The sequence below is a fragment of the Lampetra fluviatilis genome, chromosome 3, assembly GCF_964198595.1.
Source record: "Lampetra fluviatilis chromosome 3, kcLamFluv1.1, whole genome shotgun sequence".
Lineage (NCBI taxonomy): Eukaryota > Metazoa > Chordata > Hyperoartia > Petromyzontiformes > Petromyzontidae > Lampetra > Lampetra fluviatilis.
Genome location: NC_136277.1, coordinates 34,299,646 through 34,320,350, shown reverse-complemented (window position 1 = coordinate 34,320,350; position 20,705 = coordinate 34,299,646). Strand labels below are relative to the sequence as shown.

The 20,705-nt window shown below is 55.7% G+C and overlaps 1 protein-coding gene across 1 annotated transcript in view; it reads left to right on the top strand.

Annotated features, from left to right (window-relative positions):
- The first annotated feature begins 4,618 nt into the window (after positions 1-4,618).
- The window catches only part of CHSY1 (chondroitin sulfate synthase 1), an 81,605-nt gene continuing 65,518 nt past the window's right edge, over positions 4,619-20,705 (top strand). The window contains exon 1 of the mRNA XM_078854957.1: positions 4,619-5,882. Coding sequence (XP_078711083.1) covers positions 5,037-5,882 — 846 coding nt within the window. The 5' untranslated portion in view covers positions 4,619-5,036. The remainder of the gene's footprint in view (positions 5,883-20,705) is intronic.

Below are 20,705 nucleotides of genomic sequence, written 5' to 3'. Positions count from 1 at the left end.
TATTTATCGGAGATAATTACAGTGTAGTCAATTCAGCGTCTTTTTGTTGTCATGAAAATAGAACTTAGGATATCGATTAACGTATAAAGGTCATTGGACTTTGCTGATGAACTTAACTGGTTGTTAATCATTTACCAGGCTACATTTGTAAGAGCGTTGCATCTGGCCCATCCTGTACTCCAACCAGCCGGCTCATTATTTGGAGAGAAAAAAAAATTCATATGGCAGGATGGAAAATAAACAGTTTTGAAATGTGTTGTAGTTGAATACTAAGTTTTTTTTCAACCAATTCAAGGAGGCAGCAGTAGGCCTGCACGGATCGCAGCGCGTTCGCAAGTGCGGCGATTCTACGATCGTCTCATGCGGAGCGTGGTGGATGTCATGGGAGAGAGAAGCCCCGTGCTTCCACAGTCGGGTACTCAATGAGGTTTTCGTTTGCAAAAACGTAGAGGAAATCGTAGATATAATAACACAATAGTATCTACTACAGCAAAAGCAACAATAATGCTGTGCGTTATCTATCTGACCGGGTGTTTAGAGTGGACAACTTGCTAGTTAAAATCCAGGGTTGCAGTTTAACATCCCAATTGGAGTTGAAAGCGGACCCATCGTCTCTCCGTGGTAGATGAAATCGGTGCCACTTTGCGTGACATCGGCATTGTCGTCGTGGAGAAACGATCTTTTGCCATCGAAATGTGGAATTTCCACCACCTGGCTCAGGGATGCTCACCGCCTCATTACTCAATCGAGCTGGGGGGAGGGGACACTTGAACTCATGGATCCATTTCGCTCCTCACCGTGTGGGTGGTCCGAGTCGCCGTCCGCTCGTTTAGACCCCGCAGTCCTGCAGTGCTGGGTGGAGGCACGAGGAGGATTCAATGCAAATGGCCCCAGCGCCACAACTCATGATTTGATGCTTCGGGAATATATCGGCATCCGAAACCCGCTGTTTCCCTGATCTTGATATTCGTTAAAACGAAAACAAATATGACATCGTCGTGTGCTGGAGGTGTTGCTGATGGGTGTTAAATATCGCCGACGGCCTGAATCGACTCAATAAAACAAGTACAATTCTAGATTTGAAGCTTTCGTGACCGCAAGGAATCATATTCTTAGGTTTTTTCGGTAAAGTCACGTAGGTAAAACATCAAAATTAATGAAAATAAAATAAAAACAAAAATCTCGACGTTTCGGAGGCAACACAAGTCTCCGTCATCAGGTGGGACCGTCACAGCCGAATTAGCTGCATCAAGTGAGGCAATGATTCAAGAAGTAATCCCTTATAAGCAAGTTGAAGGGGGGAGGAGAGGGGGGGGGAGCTCATCAGAATGTGGTAGCCAATGAATGGAACGTATCGGGAGGGAGGGGGGCGGGGCTCAAAGACAGCACGGAGTGCTAAGCACAACGCATCGGGGGGGGGGAGCGGGGCCAAAACAATGGACGACGGCTTGGACGCGGTTGCTGCTGCACACCGCAACACAATGGACAGAGAGGGGGGAGGGGAGGTCTGATACACATGATAGACAAAAGAACGAAAATGTCCATGTTTATACCAATGCTGGCTGAACAATGAAGAGAGCACTGCCAAAAAATAACTGGGGATGTTAACACTCGGTAAAGTAAAGTTAAATAGTGCCTGTCAGATAAGATGGTCAAAAAAAGTGTAATTAAGTCTTTTTTGCGTGGTTGATAACATCTTTCCAATGATTACTAAGTTTGTACCCATCATCACGGTTGAAATTATGTCTGTGTTTGTATATTTGGATGGCTTCGTGTACAAACCTTTGATGGTAGCCGGGAGGTTTGCAGAGAACCTTGGTCTCGGAAAAGACAATTTCATAAGAGCCCACCGAGTTGTAGCAATGATCGGCAACGGCAGAAGAATCAGTTCTGCCGTGTTTCAGATCTGACTTGTGCTCGCGGACACGATCAGAAACATGACGTTTCGTTTCTCCAATGTAGCAATCACCACAAATGCAACTCAATTTGTAGACTCCAGGATACTGTAAGTCAGGAACGACATCCTTCACAGATGGAATCAGATCACGGATTTTATGCACTGTACTGAATCGGACTTGGATCTTATGTTTGTTTAGAATTTTGGAGATCTTTTTGGTCACGCCTGCTATGTATGGTAACGTGATGGTTTTGGTCGGAGTTTCAAGTGGCTGTTTCTGTGTGGTGGGAGAGACAGCTTGGCGGATAGTACGGTCAGAGTATCCGTTCATCCTGAGGGCCCGATGTACATGTCTTAATTCACCGGTCAGGTGGTGTTTGTCAGAAATGCCATAGGCTCTGTGGTATAGCGTTTTGATGAGAGAATTCTTTTGAGATGGGTGGTGGTGGGAATCCGGTTTCAAGTAGGAATCTGTGTGGGTGGCTTTCCTGTAGACAGAATGTCCCAAGGATCCGTCAGGCCTCCTCTCAAACAGAATATCCAAGAATGGTAGTTTACCGTCTTTCTCCACTTCCATGGTGAATCTGATGGATGGGTGTCTAGAATTGATGTGGTCCAAGAAGTGGTTCAATGCTGGGAGGCCATGTGGCCAGATGACGAAAGTGTCATCCACATACCTCTTCCACAGGGAAGGACGCAGGGTAGTTGTCTGGATGGCGTCTGATTCAAACTTTTCCATGAACATGTTGGCTATAACTGGTGACAAAGGGGAGCCCATAGGGGTACCCTCATTCTGTTTGTAGAAGGTGCCATTCCAGGTAAAATAGGTGTTGGTGAGGCAATGCCTAACCAGCGCAGGTGCATCAGAATTCAATCCATGTTGGACTAAGTCCTCAATTATTGTTAGGGTGTCCGGTACTGGGACTTTGGTAAACAAAGATACTACATCAAAGCTGACGAGGATGTCATCAGGAGATAGTACCATGTCCTTAACCATAGAGACTAATTGGGTTGAGTTGAGTACTGCCGAAGAGGTCTTGCCTGTGAAAGGGAGCAGAGTATCTGATAGAAAACGGGCTAGTTTGTACGTAGGAGAGTTTATCGTCGACACAATGGGTCGTAGCGGGGTGCCTTCCTTATGGATTTTGGGAAGACCATAGAGTCTGGGAGGTCTTGCCGCCGATGGTTTTAGAGAGGGACGTTTGCTTGGTTCGATTAGGGAAGTCGAACTCGTGATGATACTGTTGGTTTTCGTCGTTAGGCTTTTAGTGGGATCGTTTTTAATTTTGGAGTAACTCCCATCATTAAGAAGGTCCAGGATTTTGTTGTTGTATGAATCTTTATCCATGATGTACAATGGTTGAAAGTCTACAATGATGTGGTCCAACATAAATATTCGCTGCTGTCACTGGAATGTGGAGTTTCCGTCACCGGCTATGGGTTGCCGATGAGGCCCGCGCTTGTTGGAGTGGGGAAATAGGTGGACTTGAGAACTCTGTAATTACATCTAACTCGAGCTGGTCACCAGGGGGGGTCACAGCACCACCGTGCAGAGAGCATCGGACGCTGACACGGCACGTGAACACTGGCACAGTGCACTCGCATTGACAGCAGCACTGAGATCGACACTGGCACTCTGCACTAAAACTCGACGTGAACAACGATGAATGCTGGCACCTGATACGAAGATTGACACTGAACACGCGTTAACACTACACACTGAAACTCGGCTTTCACGCTGGCACTTGGCATTGCCAACTTATGAATATTGTCAGACACGAAAATTAATGCTTGGCACGCACTCTCATGCAGTGTAATTACACGGCTGCTGCCTTGCTCTAATCTGTTCTACCGTCATGTTGTTTGTATTTTGATGTGTATGTTTGCTTTCTGTCAAGGGCAGGTGTGAGGAGGCAACACATTTGAGGTGGGGGGGGGGTAAGTGGTTGGTGCGAGTATCAGCGGGAGCCCATTGCGAGTAGCCAACGCAGTCCACGTGTGCCGTTGAGGGGGCCCATCGTAGTCGCGTCTGCAGGCTTGGAGTACAAGTGCACACCAGGGACCCATGGCCTGGAGGGATCCCGCTTGCTCCCCACCGCCACAGGTCAGGGACTCCCCCAGCATTGTGTAAGGGAGGAGGCACGGGTGGGTGGTGGTGACAGTGGTGTGAGGTGTATCCACAGCGATGCCTCCCTCCGAGTCTCCAGACTCGAACCCTGCATCGGAATGGCTTGTGGGAGGACCGGAGACTGCCCTGAGAAATGCCAGCACGCTGACAAGGCGATAAATCACGTGTCCGCGCAGATGGGTTCACGTTCAGGTTCTGTCTGGCGTCGCCCGGCGGGTTGAGAAGTTTCACAGACCTCGTGGCGGTAGGACGTGCGGACTAGTGGGACAGGCAGTGAGTGAGTGGGTCAAGCAGTGAGACAGGTTGGAGGTTTTAGAAACAGGCTACACACAGTGACGGGCTGGGGACAGGGTGGGAGACGGGGTGGGAGCCAGATTGCGAGTCGCTGTTCCTCCGCCAGGTCGCGCGCTGCGCTCTCTCTCTCTCTCGCGGGGGGTCCCCGCACTCCCACGCACCACCCCGCTTCGTCTCTCGCTACCCCCACGCCGCGCACCGCCATGGACGACGGGTGACGTCGCGCCGACAAAATGGCTTCGAGAGAGGGGATAGGATCTCAGATTGTGGGCGCGGGACGCCGAGAAGGCGGAGGAGGAGGAGGAGCGGGTGGAGGAGGAGGAGGAGAGCGAGAAGGAGGAGGGCGGCGAGCGCGCGGCGCGGCCGCGAGGACTCCCGGCGTGCCCGCCAGCGTCTCCATCCCCGCGTCCCCGTGACAGCCGGGCGAGCCGAGAGAGCGCGTGGAGTGCGAGCGAGCGAGGGGAGAGCGAGTGCGGCAACACAGGGAGGAGGAGGAGGCACACTCCGTCGAGGGAATGCGCTCGTGAGTCGTCAGGGCGGAGCGGACTCGACGGCTCCGAGGGGCGGGTGCCGTCGCTGCCGCTGCGTCTGCCGCTGCTGTCGAGCTAGGAGGAGGTGTTTAGCGGGAGGGAGGAGGAGGAGGCTGGTGAGGAGGTGTCGGAGGCGCTGGAAGCTGCGGACTGTCGCTGGAATCCCCGCCGCTGTAGCGGCCCCGCAATGGCCGTGCAGAGGCGGCGGGCGTGGATGAGCGCGGCGCTCGGTCTGGTCTTGGGCTTCACGGCCGCCACATGGCTGGTGGTGCCGCGCTCCGTCTCCGGCAACGGCAGGAGGCGTCTCGGCAGCGGCTGCCGGGCGCACCTGGCCGGCGGAGACGCGGCCGGCTCGGCGTGGCGCCGCGGGAGCGCGGGAGGAGACGAAGGAAGAGGCGGCGGTGGCCGCGGTTGGGGAGGGCGGCTGGACCCCCTGGGTGCCCCGGTGCGCGCCGTGGCGACCCCGCAAAACTTCCTGTACGTGGGGGTCATGACGGCGCACAAGTACCTGGAGACGCGCGGCCGCGCCGCGTTCAGCACGTGGGTGCGCTCCGTGCCGGGCACCGTGGAGTTCTTCTCGAGCTGGGACTCGCGCACCGAGCTGCCGCTGCCGCTGATCACGCTGCCCGGCGTGGACGACGCGTACCCGCCGCAAAAGAAGTCCTTCCTCATGCTCAAGTACATGCACGACCACCACCTGGACCGCTACGAGTGGTTCATGCGCGCGGACGACGACGCGTACGTGCGCGGCGAACGCCTGGAGCAGTTCCTACGCGGCCTCAACAGCAGCGAGCCGCACTACCTGGGCCAGACGGGGCTGGGCACGGCCGAGGAGCTGGGCAAGTTGGCGCTCGAGCCCGGGGAGAACTTCTGCATGGGCGGCCCGGGAATGGTTTTCAGCCGCGAGGCGCTGCGGCGCGTGGGGCCGCACGTGGGCGAGTGCCTCCGCGAGTTGCACACGACGCACGAGGACGTGGAGATCGGCCGCTGCGTGCGCAGGTTCGCGGGCACGCAGTGCGTGTGGTCGTACGAGGTACGTGCGCGCGCGCGAGTGTGACACTGCCACGTGCGCGTGTGTGTGTGGTTGAGACATTGTCCATTATCGTGTGTGTGTGTGGTTGAGACATTGTCCATTCTCGTGTGTGTGTGTGTGGTTGAGACATTGTCCATTCTCGTGTGTGATACTGACACGTGCATGAGACGCGATCAACTACTGCTGTGTGTGTGGCTAGGAGATGTTAACTCCCTCGTCTGGTATAAGGGGGCCGTGGGTTCGATCCCGACCCTGACGCCCGATGTATATTTGGAGTTTGCATGTTTCTCTCTTTCCGTGGTCGCGTGGATTTCCCCCTCCACATTCAGAGACATGCGTCTAGAGTAGTTGGCTGCTATAAATGTCCACTTCGTTGAGCTATCGTTTGCGGCCAGGTCGCTTCTGAAAATGAGCTGTACAGCTCAGTGGGCCTTACCTGGTAAAATTAAAAAAATTTTAAAAATATATATCTTATAGTGTGTGACATTGCCACGTGAGTGTGTATGAGTGAGACACTGTTCATGTGTGTGACATACTGCCACGTGTATGTGTGTGATACAGCCGCGTGTAATACCAACGGTATGACGTATGGTGCTACTGGCATGTCTGTGTGCGTGCCATAGCTACGTGTGGCAACCACAGCCACGCGTAACATCGCAGGCACCTACGCGTGTTCTCGCGTGTGTCACGACAATACCACGCGTTGCTATTCGGGTATGAAACCACCCCGCGTCCCATTCCCACCCACGTGTGTGCCACGACTCGCCTCGTATGTGCCACTGTCACCACGTGTGTGCCACGACTCGCCTCGTATGTGCCACTGTCACCACGTGTGTGCCACGACTCGCCTCGTATGTGCCACTGTCACCACGTGTGTGCCACGACTCGCCTCGTATGTGCCACTGTCACCACGTGTGTGGCACGACTCGCCTCGTATATGCCACTGTCACCACGTGTGTGCCACGACTCGCCTCGTATGTGCCACTGTCACCACGTGTGTGCCACGACTCGCCTCGTATGTGCCACTGTCACCACGTGTGTGGCGCCTGCAGTCACGCGCGTTGTGACAGCCCAAACGCGACACAAGCGACGGTTGTGACATTATCCGCGCGCGTGTCACCGTGCCGTAGTCGGGCGACAATTCCACGCGTTCCGCTCGCTCGCTCGCACGCGTGCCAGCTTGCGTTCACCTTAACACGTGGGAGCACGTGTGACACTACCCACTGACATCGCCACGCGTGACACCAGTATCTGTTGCGACCCGTTTCCCATGCGGGACAACCAAAGTTTGTGCCAATGCCTCACGCGTGTCCAGAGCCAGGTGTGACAGCACCGCCACGTGGCGCCTGAAAAGCAGCGGAGTTGTTAGCGCGCTCGGTCAACCGCTCGAGGGCTGAATGCTTTTGGATCTGAATGAATGGAGGGGAGAAGTGGAGATTAATGAAATAATGAAATAACTAATCAGGCCAAGTTCTGTGAATCTGCTGGAGATAAGGCACGTCGAGTAATTGGATGGGAAGTGGATGAAATTGGAAAGGTGACACAATTACGGGTGTCTGGAGAGCTCATGAAGGCGGCCCTCTTAAGTCACAATCAACGGCGGCCGATCGCTTCTCCGCCTCTTGCGCCCGTTAACTGCACCCACCTGGGTCCCTCGACATTCAACGATGATTATAGCTTCCTTTTATGATTATTATTGTCGCCGCTGCTGCTGCTGCTGCTGGAGGTGTTCCTTCTTATTAGCGTCATTCTTGAGACGGTAGCGCCCGTGGCGAAACATTTGCAGCGTGGGTCTCGCCGAGTGCCCGCTCAGTGCTTGATGAATGGAGGAGGAACGTCGCGATGAAAATTACAGAGCACATCTGGAGTCCAACGATAGAACACTGCCGTTCCTTGGGCCGTGATTGATGGCTTGTGTGTGCGGTGCGTGTTTTGGAAATTTACGGCCGATACGTTTGCCAAGAACCAATTTGCATTCTTCAACACTTCCCCCTCCCAATTTGGTCTCTCCTCTGAAGACCTACAGCTGCTTGTGGGTCACCCAATAACTCTGGGTCAGTGGAGAGTCCCACGCCACGCGGAAGCATCCTGAGTGACCAATTCAACCCACTCAGACACGCAGACGGCACGGAGCGCGGTGAACGCACAGCCTTTAGGACGGCAGGGTCTGGATTGGTGTGAATTATATTTTTGTTTGGGGAGGCGAGGGGGAGCTCACGTTTACTAGCAGGGCCTGGCCACCGCCAGCTGCCTCCTAGGCTCAAGTTGGCTCTGAAACTTGAGCCACTTTATTATTTTCGCAAAGGCCCTCGTTGAATGCAGTCCAAAAATATCGCCGCAATTACGACCGCGCCGCGGTTTAAGCTGCTAAGTCCCAAACTTCGAGCTGGACTCGAGACGATCCAAACCCCAACGCTCGCTAATTGGTCGCGTGGTTTGCATAGTTTAGTGCAGCCTGTGTGTGTGTTCAGACCTGAGGATTTGAGAGTGAGAGTGGGCCCGCTCCGTCGTGAAATATAATACGTAAACATTTAGCAAATCCGTTATGCTGAGTAAATTTGTTTAAGAGCGCGATTCACGTGGTGCTCGCTGCTCGTAACAGGTTTACACACACACAAGTGTGGCATGCACACAGATATACAATCACAGACGGACACAAAGACAAAGTTCACCCATATAGCGTTTAACAGACTGTTGGGCCAAGTGCTGTTAGTGAACACCTATTATGGTAAGCACGGCACGCGAGGGGGTGGATTGCCAGTACAACGCTCGGATCCCTTTGTCTCCCCAGTGCTGATGGTTTACACACCACACCAGGTACTCATTTAAGGCTGAGTAGACCTAGGGAAGCCCAGAATCGGTTCACATATTCGTCACTGGTCTCTTGGCCGTGAGCGGGAATCGCAGTCGGGTTGCCGGGTTCGAAGCGCAGCGCTAACCACTGCGCCACCGCTCCCCGCACGCACACACACGCATCGCGACATACGTGCACAGTCTACGCAAACTGTTGGGGCAAAGTGTTGGTCGCGGTGGTGTGGGGGTGGTGTGGGGGTGGCGTGGTCAGCACCATGCTCTGGCCGCCTTTGTCTCTCTCCAGTGCTGACGTTTACTTGAAGGGCCCAGTGAAGTACTCGCAGTCGCACTCCACGCGCTGCATCGATTAGGGGCGAGACGCGTGGTGGGGGAGGGGAGGCGTTGGGCAAGGTGGCGGGGAGTGGGGGGGGTCTATGGGAGGAGAGTTGAGGCGAAGGGGTGAAGAGGGAGGGGGGTGAGGGGTACCCGTGGTGTTGTTAAGAGGCCCCACGCACAGGGGAGAGAGGGGGGGGGTCAGAGCATCCGCCTGTCAGGCTCTAACCCGAGCTATAACTCAAAACCCAACCACAACTACCAACCGAGCCCCGGTCACAGCCACAACGCCAACCCCGAGCGTGACCACACCACCACGGGTCACCGTAATGGCATCTGCGGGGTCACGTGTACAGAGTTTCATTGCTGTACAGATTAGATTAAAATATCAAACGATTTTGTACAATACATGTCATCTCAATAATAATATTGTATGTAAAGGGGGTGGGAGGGCAGGAATGGTTGCGATTTCATTCACCGCTGATGCCAGCCGTGGTCGGGATTCGAACTCGTGATATACTGGGTTCGTAGCGCAGTGCGCTAACCTCTGCGCCACCGCTCCGACTCCCAATTAATGTGTACATGTGACGTATATCAAGGCGTTGGTAATGTGACAGTCTGGCTGAGAACACGCACATTGTACAACTTCCTGCCACTCACTTGGCAGTGATGATGACGAAGAGTCACTGCGTCAAACCTCAGTGAGCCTGGAAATCACTCCCGAGTACAAATACACTCACCGCAACACACAAACACACAAACACAACGATCCTGCGTATAGCCTCAACAGACTGTTGGGGCAAGTGCTGTTAGCGAGCACCTGTGATGGCCGGCACGACACACGAATCGGTGCGTGGCCAGCCCCACGCCCGGCCGCCTTTGTCTCACCAATAGCGATGTTTACACACCGCACCGGGTATTAATTTGAGGCTGAGTTGACCTAGGGGAGGCCGAGGACTGGTTCAGATAAAGTTCACTGGCGTTGGCCGTGAGCGGGAATCAAACTCGGGTCGCCGGATTCGTGGCGCAGCGCGCTAACCGCTACGCTACCGCTCCCGGCCACGCACAGAGACACACAGAGACACATTCCTTTACAGTAGCACTCGTGGTGAGTGTCAAGGTAACGGAATTACGGCACAGTAACATTGCATCTGAAGGTCACGAATTTTAACACACAGTATCGTTTGAGCTGCTATAATGTCCGACGGGTTTGTGTATTGCACAGTAGTCTGGTACCGTACTTATAGAGCCAATTGCCGAGTTGACATAGATCCACTCGGGTCCACTTGATATGGATGTGGAATTGAAAGCAGGTCCTAGGTCCGTGCGATGACCGCATGCCCCTGTAATTCCGTGACCGTGGAATTTGTCTCCGTTTCCGTCTGGTCAAAACAACCCCCACGACCTGCGCGGCGTGGTGAGGCCCTCAGCCAGCAGTGGATTGATAAAACAGCTGTTCGCGTGCATTGTTCCATGCGGCAGGCAGTGCGCGTATTGATAATGACGCGGGCAGTGAGGTATTTGAAGTTCCATTTATTCCATATGCTTTGCCCAAGCAGCTGTCCCACGAGGCTTGTCTAGAGCTGAGAGGGTGATGGGATTTGGGGTGGGTTCCTCCGCGCTTGTCTGGGACCGGGCTCTTTTATGTCTGAGTCTCTATGACAGATTGGGAAATCTCGGTCGGGCTACGCCAGTCACCTACCGGGAATTCGAGCTCATCGCCTTCCAAGCACGAGTCCCCAACCGGTGCACGAGCAGCAGTGTAGCCCAGCCAGCGGCGTAGCCCAGCCGGCATGCACGCGGTGTGGTGATGGTGACGAGGGTTCTTGTTGACCCAGGAAAGCCTCACCGAGTCTCGGGTGTTTTTCAGAGACACGTGTTGGGAACGGTTTGGCGGATTTCTATTTTCGATGAGGTCGAGCCGGCACTAATTCACGCACCCATTCATTCGCTCGGCGGAGTGGTCACTCATTCACCCTCGTATTCATTAATCCGTTGCATTCAGTAACGTATGAATGCGTGTATTTATTCATCCACACGGTTGCATATGATTCTGTAACACAGGCATGCTCACGTGTAGTCGCATCGTGGATATGCACAACTCAATACCAACCAATACCCCGCAATTCGCCACTCAGTGATCGTGACGTCGCCACGGCGCCTGTGCCAGGCTAGGTGCACTTTGAGGCCACGTGAAGTGGCGAAGGCTCGCTGACAGAAGGTCTCGGGACAGACCCAGGTGCCATGGGTTGGCTGACTGAGATGACTGGCAGATGCACCAGATGTACCCGACCACTGTGCCAAGTTGCTGCATTTTAACCGCCCGGTGCTCTGCTCGTTGTTGTGAGCGTCGCATCCTTCACGAGCCGCAATAACTCATACAGTACACAAACACTCATACAAGTGACACAACATTCACACACAGCAAATGTAAACACAATCATGGGGTGGCACAAATAACACAGGGCCACACACAAACACAGAGACACACGGACACAGATACACAACAACAAACACACAGACACACGTACACAGACACACAACGACAAACACACACAGACACGTCGACAGCTCAACACACACCCACATATGCACGCACGCACGTGCACTCATGCGTGCTTCCGCGTACGGGTGCGACAATAGGGGGGGCGGTTGGTGTGGGGGATGGGAGGGGCTGCTTTATAAATATCCCGGCTCGGCTCTATCCAAAGTTCTTGGGATGCCGGGTGAGGAGGGAGGGGCTGTGAGGAGGAGGTGAGGGGGAGGGGTGAGCTCAACCCTGTAGCGTGTCCCATGCCCGTACACCTGGGGGGGGGGTGTAAGGGGGACTTTACTTGGTCAATCCAAGGCCTTTCGGCGATTTTGGAGGGGAGATGGGGTCAGGGCGTCATGGGAGTGACTTAGTGGGGAGCTTAAGGGGTGTGGGGGATGTGGTTAATCCGTGCTTTAGGGGACTTAGGAAGTAACTTGAGGGTTTTAGGAGGACGTAGCAGTCAATTCGTATTTACGTCTCTTAGCGGCCCAGAGATGGCAGACATACGTTCCACATTCACCCGGCGTGGGCCAATCAATCCCGATGGCCTACACTGCTGACTTTCTATGTAGTGGCACATTAATTGGCAGGTGAGGTTGGTGGACCGCATTAAGATGGAACTACGACGTGCAGGAGTCCTGCACCTGGAAGCAAGTGAAGGCAGTGCAGCAAGTAGGTGCACGACAATCCATTTGTGCAGCAAAATGTTATTCCCACGAAAGCGTGGTGGGTTTCATTCTGGACACTCCGGTCTCATCACGCACGCAGATACCCGAAAACGAGACGACTGTATTACACTTTTTTTTTTTGAGCAGGTCAGGCCCAATGAGCTGTGTAGCTCTTTTTCAGAAGCGACCTGGCCGCAAATGGTAGCTCAGCTCAACGAAGTGGCTCACAATGTGGACATTCATAGCAGCCAAATACTCTCAATGCGTGTTTCTTCATGTGGAGGGAAAACCGAAGGACCCAGATAAAAAAAACCCCACGTGACCACAGGGAGAGAGACACGCGAACTCCAAATATACAGCAGGCATCAGGGTCAGGATCGAACCCACGACCTCCAGTATACCAGGCGAGGAAGTTAACACCTCGCCACTGTGGAACCCCAAAGCGACGAACTCGCGGTGCAACCTGAGCCATGTGGCTCAGGCGGCATGGCTAGCGGCTCCCAATTGGAAGGTGGATGAATTCAACTCCTGTTTGGGGGTTGACCCAGCCCATCAATCCCTCTGGGCTCAATACAATGAGCACCACTTTGTATGTATGTTGAACTTCTTTCACATCGTACGTAGCCAACCGTGATAATTGGAGGTGCAGGGGGAGAACAACAAGCAAAAGACTAAAAACTGTTCTAAAGAAATGGAAGTCAGCAGTGGTTGTCCGATGTATATACTTGCCTCCGTCATGGGAATGTGGAATTTTCACCACCGGCTCAAGGTTGTAAACAGGAGGTGGGCACCACTTCAATGATGCCGACTTAGAGCATGACATCATTGTTTGTATATTTGCAACAGGACCCTCCTGGGGAGCGAGTCTTGGGACTCGGTGGCCTTTGGAAAGAAATCGCTGCAAACGCTCACTGCCTGATGTGGATACTGCATTTTAATTTCCATCGCAGCTATTTTGTTGGGAGCTCGCTTCTCTCCACGGCACAGGCTTACACTTTATTACCGGATGCACCATTTATAAATTTAAACGCCCTTTTTCTCTCTCTCCATCGTGTCCCTACAACATAATCGTCACGCAATTACTCAGTTATTCATTACGTTTCACTTCTCCGCGAATGCCTGGCTGTACGAGGGGCCGGGCGAGCGTGAGCAGCGCGATGAGCTCCCCGACAGCTGCCCCGTGATGACGCCGTTTGTCTCGCTCGTGCCCGAGCCACCGCACGCGTTGTCCGCGTCCTGCACCCCGCGAGAGAGACAGGGAGACAGAGAGATCTCCCGCAGCGTTGGCACGCACCCACTCGAACCCCGCCACCGTGGAGTTCGGCGGAGTTTTGATTCGACGTCGCGATCAAATCCAACCTCATTAGGAGCGAGCCGTCTTGACTTTGCGTATCGGTTGCCCTGTCACGTGCCGCTCTTCCGAGCCCCTTGAGCCTAAAGCTAATACTCGGATACATCGATCGCCAATAATACATTTCTTACGTCCCATGCGATGTGATGGCTGTGAGTGATTCACAGGCGGGGCCACCGAGAGCCTCCTGGAGAAGCTGGGCTGAGGGGCCCGTGGGGGGGGGGGGGGGCGCAGAACGCCGCGTGGGGCCCCGTCATTCATTAGCGACACTCACACACAGCTTTGTGCGAGGCGGCTTCGTGCAAATTGACCCCCGTCTTGGTCATCGGAGTCTCCATGCACTCACTTTGCAATGCTATTGATGCTTCAAGCCCCAGTTGCTAATGGGCCATATTGTTATTTTGTTGTTGTTATTGTGGTCGTCAGTGGTCTCATGATCATTGCGTAGGATGTGGCTCTTTAGTGCTGTGATGAAACCCCAATGACCAAGGGGTTTATTGCCTCACGAGCGGTTCTGACAACACGTCACTGATGCGTGGGATGCACTGGTCCGTGCACTGAGCTACGGACCTGGCAACCCGAGTTCGATTCCTAGCTGCGGCTACCACCAGTGGCGAGCGCCATCGTACACGGTGCGGGGGTTATCGTCACTTCACCGGCTCGCACGGAGCGGCACGGCGTGGGGGAGGCCTTCATCCAGCAGCCGATGGACAAAGGGGCTTCACCCTTTGCGCGCATTCAACGATGCTGCCTCATTACTGATACAGATGCACGCGTGCATAAAGAGACAGACTGCTGGTGACGGGGTGGGGGTGGGGGGCGATCGTAGTTGGCGACTACCTCTTAAGGCCGGAACGGCGAACACGGACGCACGCGAGGTGTGGCGCGCGGCGTCGCGCCACGAGGCGCGTGCCGCGTATGATGGATCGAGGCTTCTCCATCGCCGTTAGCCAAAAATGCGGGGACACCGCAAAAGGTGAGCGACTCTGCGCCATGTAAGAAGTCATGTCCGAACAAAATAATATTTCACGCACGTTGACGAATAGCCTGTCGGAGAAAATCGACGCTCATGCTCGTCGCGACGGATGGAAATGTCCGTTCAATTCCCGGCGATGGCTGCGATTGCGCGCGGACATTTTTAATCGCCCCCGCTGCACCTTGGGCAGCCAGGTCGTGAACTTCCACCCAGCAGCGGACAGAAACTGGCTGAGCGCGCAGTCGAGCACGAATGCGCTTAATTGTGCGTGGATATCGTGGGCGGTTAGGGATAACACCGTGGAATGTGTGCGGTAAATGAATATCCTCTGCATAATGTGCTTTCCACACAAGTTTGAAGTTGATTTAGTTTGATCAGCTGAGAACTCAAGGGATCAGAATGCCAGTAGAGAGCGATGATTGCTGCTGTGTAGAATCCCCATTGGGTCATTTTCTAAATGAGCAAATTCAGACCCTGACGCCGGTACACAGTGACGACGGCGATGAGCATGCGCGCGTACTTGCGTGGATGTCGCGTACGTTCAGGGACAATAACGACAATGAATATGATGATGGTGGTGACGATGGCGCGATGAAGTGTTGTAGCCGAGGCATGTGCCAGCACAACGGCGCCTCGTCCCGTCGCGGCCACGCGTGAGGGCGTGCGCCAACCTCCTCCTCCTCGTCGTCATAATTGCCGGAAGCGCCGGGATTTGCATCGTGGCAGGGCCGCGGGTTTGGGGCTGTGCGGGCGGGGCGGGGCTTCCTTTGGGATCGCGCGTGCGGCGTTGGCGCCCACGTGCTGGGCAGGTCGGCGTTGATTCGTCGACACGGCAGTCAAGGGGCATTACGCGGAGCCCTGTGTATTGTGTGTGTGGGGGGGCGCTATCCACAATCTCGGTGAAAGAGCAGAGCTCGTGGGCTACAGGCACTGGGACTGTGGCGTGGTGGAGCCTACTTGGACTCGGCTGCCTCCCCAGCCACGCTGACGAACTGCCTCTGCGTGGGGTGGCACTTGGGGTACACTGCTGTTAATTAGGGGGTGGGGACCCACAACATCTCCACTGGGCGACGTCTCGTGGATGGAATCTCTCCTGCGCTGCGACGGGCAGTGCCGAGCGAGGCAGGCCGGGTAGCCGGGGCCCTCGATCACTCCTGCCATCGGCGTGGCTACTGCGAGTGCAGGCGGCGCAACAGCACTGGGGGACCGTGGGCCAGAGGGGCTCTTGTGCCGCACTCACGTCGGAGACTGTCACCCCCCCCCCCGCAACACCCCGGCCCCTGCCCCCAGCGAGCCCCCTCGGGCCAGATCCCCTGGAATGCGCCCCTTTTCTCCCCGAACGCGCCGCACCTCTGGCTCGGGCACGTTTCCCTGCAGGGGGGAGGGCGGAATCGGCGCGTCCAGTGAGTGGCCGGCGGTCGTGGATGGTGCTGCCCGATGACCTGGCCAGGGGAGGTCGCGAGGGCCACGTCGAGGCGGTGCGGACGCACGCCCGTTGCTGAGCGCTTTCACGGCCCCCTGGTGCAGTGGTCAGAGGACTCGGCTCACGATGGGAAGGTCACAAGAGTTCAAATCCTGGGCGGCGGTCGTCTCGGCCCACCATCTTCTCTGGTCCTGTGCAGGGCTTAGTTCCAGTCGCGACTGTCCGTGTTAGCAAGCCGAAAACAAGATTAACGCACTCGGCTCACCACATCCAGTATGCCTCTTGCTATGGCTGTGGCTACTACTCGTCACGTGCCAAATTCAGTCTCCCGGCGTACCCACAACGTATTCAGCGAGATCCCTGTTCTTGTTCGTCAACAAAATGTACGCACGGAGAGCCAGCGACGGTGGTTGTTCGATATGTACAGGCGATCCGTACCGGCCATAGCAATGTGGAGTTTCCACAGCCTGCTCGGGACAGCCACTGGAAGGCTACAAAGGTCACATTGAGGACGTGAGGCTCCAGCGGGCAGCCGCGCCAGTGTGGGGCGAGCACAGTGCGTCCTCGAGTGCATCTCTGGCCACGGCGTTACGGGAGTTCATCCACACGCATGCGGGGATCCGAGCGGGAACAGATTTGCGAGGACCCAGCTGGCGTGCCGAGCGGCCGGAAGCGCCAAGTCTCGTCGCCGTGAACACTCCCAGCCTCCAGGCGCCGAGCCCAGCGCGCCGGGCAGTGACATCTTCTCGACGTCGTTGTTTTATTACTTACTGGCTTGCCTATGAAACCTCACCACCTCGCCACCACACAGCTGATGAGAAATTACTGTAGTTGCCAGTTTGTGGGAACTCCACAGTGGCTCTCCACTCGCTGTGTTCTCCGGTGGTACGTGTGTTTGTTGAACTTCTGTCTCACCGTACGTAGCCAACCGTGCTAACCAGAGGGGCGGGGGCAAGAACAACAACAACGGTTGGTGGCCGCGAGTCGATCGGCACGACTCCCATCGCTCCACGTGCTGCGCGAGCTCTTTCAGCACGTGGAGCGAAACGTCGGACATCGCACCGAATGTCACGCGGCACACCGAAAGAACGAGGAGCTCGCAGCACAACGGCGAAACCTACGCGGGGAGTTATTACTCAACAGTGGCCATTCCACAAGCAGATAGACTGGGCCCCGTCATAATAACGATACATTTCCACCACCGGCACGGGGCCCATTAATGGACACGACCGCCTCCCCACGATGGATCCCGTCACGGTGACGTCCCGCCTCTGAGCCGAGCTCGGCGTCACTTCACACGCCCGCGCCTCTCGCACCTCCCAGAGAAAGAAACCAAAACTGTTATTTATTAAAAACGATGACATTTTTTTTTGCGGGTCGAACAAGGGCCGTGTTTGTAGCGGCCGCCGCTCGAGCGCTCCAGATGAGTCGGCCGCGACAGCGATGACGCACGGCGCTGCTCCTGGGGGGCCGGGGGGGTGAAGGGGCTCGCAAGCTACCCCCTCGCCGAGGGGATCGTCAAGGTTCACTCTACCTCCCCCCTTCCCCTCTGCCACTTCTCAACCCGACCGACAGACGCATGATAAATTAGTGTTTGTGCTCCGCCGCAATATAAGTTATGGATTCGGTTACTCGGCGTAAACAACCGCGGTGCAAGCGAGCGACGCTGACGCACGCCGCCGGCTCGGCCCGTCCTCCCTCCGCCGTGCTCGTGGTTTGTCTTGACCTCGTCCCCGCGCGGCGACCCGCGTCAGGTGGGGATGATCCCACGTCCTCGGTTCGGCGGCGATGAGGCGAGCCGGCTGTACCGTCGAAGTCGCACGCGTAACTCCGTTGCGCGCGTCGAGCTTTCGGACGGAAACTAAACCAACATTTTTAAACGTTGAAAATTGGGGCAGGAAGCGCCGCTGGTGGAGGCGCATCCATCACGCTCCAAACAAACGGCGGCGCGGCCGGGCGGGCCCCGACACCCCCAGGCCCAGCGAGCCGCTAATTGAAGCCGACACTGCCAGCCGGTCGCCAGCGAGGCCAGCAAACGCGAGGCGAGTGGGCCAATTAATTAGCCACCCAGCCAAGCAGCCCTCGCTCTCCCTCTCCCTCTGTGCGGGCAAAACCGGACAGCGGACGACGAAGCAGCCGCGCCGTCCCCACAGCGGCGCCCGCCCGCTTCATCCGCCCGCCACATGAGATGCCCCCGGGGCGCTTTTGTTGCCCCCGGGGTGTTCCGGAGCTGCCCCCTCCGCTCGCAGGGGAGATCAGTGGGGGGGAGGGGCTGCGCCAACCCACACCACGCACCCACACGCCCCCCTCCCTTCTTCCCACTCGGCTCCCTCCTGCCGGTGGTGCACAGCTGACTGCACGACTTGGGAGGCGTGGGGGTGATGGGAGGTTTGGAGATTCGCATCGCGTGTGCGTGTGTCTGCGTGTGTGTGTCTTTGTATCTGCGTGTGCGCACGCGTGTGCGTGTGCGGTGGCATACTGCGCTACGAACCTGGCGACCTGAGTTTGATTCCCGGCCACGATTTCGATCCTCGTTCCGGGCTTCTCCTAGGTCGACTCAGGGTTAACGAGTCGAGTACTGGGGAGACAAAGGCGGTTGGGTGTGATCCTGGCCACACCACCCCTCGTGCGCTGTGCGAAACTTAATAGGAGCTCCCGAACAAGACTTTCCTTGGAGAAGCTTGGGGGGGGGGTCTCTGTGTGTGTGCACGTGCGCGCGTGCTAACATCTGTGATTGATGGCCTCTTGCCTTGATAGGGGCTCACAGCACTTGCCGCAGAAGTCGATGTGCCTAAAAGGAGGATGATCTCTTGTATTCGTGCGTGTACACGTGTGTGTGTGCGTGCTCTCACACAACCGGAATGTGCATACGCTCACAATTGGGAAGAAGCCGAGTTTAAATCCGGGTCGATATTCGTCCGTGGGGTCGATAAGATAGGAACCACTGTTGGAATCTTACGTTGCTAGTCCGATGGAGCAGTTTCTGCTATGGGAATGTGGAATTTCAAGCAATGGATCAGATCGGAGATGAGCAAAACACCACCACAATCTCTTAATCTCACCTCATCTGGCCAGATGATCACCATCGGCAACTACGATCTATGCAGTGCTGGATGGAAGCCTGTACAAACCACCACCACCACCACTGTCTCTCACCGTCTCACAACTCAACAACGCAAGTTGCTCGCTACACGCGAGCCGCTTTTATCACTCCATCTCAGCGGTGCAACGCTCTCCCCGGGGTTGTGTCGCCTCCCCTTTGGCCGCCACTCCACCGCGGAATCACACGCCCCTTATTGTGACATTCGCCCAGAGACAAAGCGAACGGGGAACGGCGGCGGTTGGGGTCAGTGAAAGAGAAGAGAGGAGAAAGAGAATCCCGAGGAGGAGGAGGAGGTGGTCACCGTCCACTGCGTTTTCCCATGGCACCCCCCCTCCCCTCCCGAGTCCCCGGAGCCGGCGCTCACAAAGCGCCACGCCGTTATCCCCGCGCGATTGCACAAGGTGCGGAGGTCAGAGGTGGAGATTCTATACCCGTTGACGTTGCCATAATTCAGGGACTCAATCCCCACCAGCGCAGGCGCCATCCGCCTCTCCCTACCCCCCCCCCTGCCCCTTCCTCTCCCCGCCTGGCCCCCAAACACCCCGAGAGGGCAGCAGCAGGGCCAGCGGTGAGTTAGCCGGGATTTTTTCGAGGCAATTCTTTATGTTGCGAGAGGATTCGTGTGGGTTTATGCACCGGGTCCAAAGTACACTTTGTATCAGCGCCGCTTTTCTGGGCTGATTGATCGAGTCGTGGCGTGATTTGTCTTTTGTAAATCGAGGGGTTTTTTTTCACTCTACGTCAGAAGACAATTGTCTTGTGAGTCGAGAACATTTTTTGCTTTTTTTTGGGCAAGTTTATTTTGGCACCGTACATTTTGGACCTTGCATGTGTGTCTCAGTTACATCGCAGGGGTTGTGACAGTGGCTTGCAAAGGCCTTCATACAGCAGTGGAGTGACCGTGACTGCTGATGGTAATGATGATTTGTATCCCAGGTGTCCCTTGCAAGGGAGACTCTTGACATTGACCCCTTCGTCGGGAGAGTGCGACGATGACCTTTATAATCAATTGAGACCATGCACAGGGCCCATCCAGACCGGGTTGTACTGGGAGGCTTTGTTTCAGCTAAAGGTCGAACGCTTGGAGCTCCGCACCAGGGCAGGGCAGGGGCAGGTGTCGTGCTTGCGATGGTCAGCCCCACGGCGATTGCGCCGTTTCCTGCGGCGCTGTGGGGCGAGCGCTGCGTAGGCGTGCGGCTCACCGGCACTCTACCGCGGCTGCCGCGCGAGGAATCTCAATCGGCCTTTGTCAAAGGCGACTTCCCTTCCACGCGTGCGTGGGAGTAGCGTGCGTCTCTGGGTTACGGCCCCCAGTCATTGTCGTCAGCCGTCAGCCATGCTCAATCCGCTGCCGGACCGAGGCCTCCCCCAAGCCGCCGCTATCTCTCGCGAGCCTGCTGAGTCACGGCTCCGCATCAGCGGTGGAAATTCTACATTCTTATGGGCAGAGGAAACTATATCCACAGAACAAAGGAATTTGAGTTCACAGCCTTTACAGTTGCCTGCCTACCGCGTGCTCAAACCACCTCACCGCCAGGCCGGTTAATTGTTTTTTGTCCTGGAAATATAATCCGAGTTGCGTCATCGTGGTAGCTTAACACTCATGTAAGAAAAATAGCAAGGGGACATGCCGATGGCTTGGG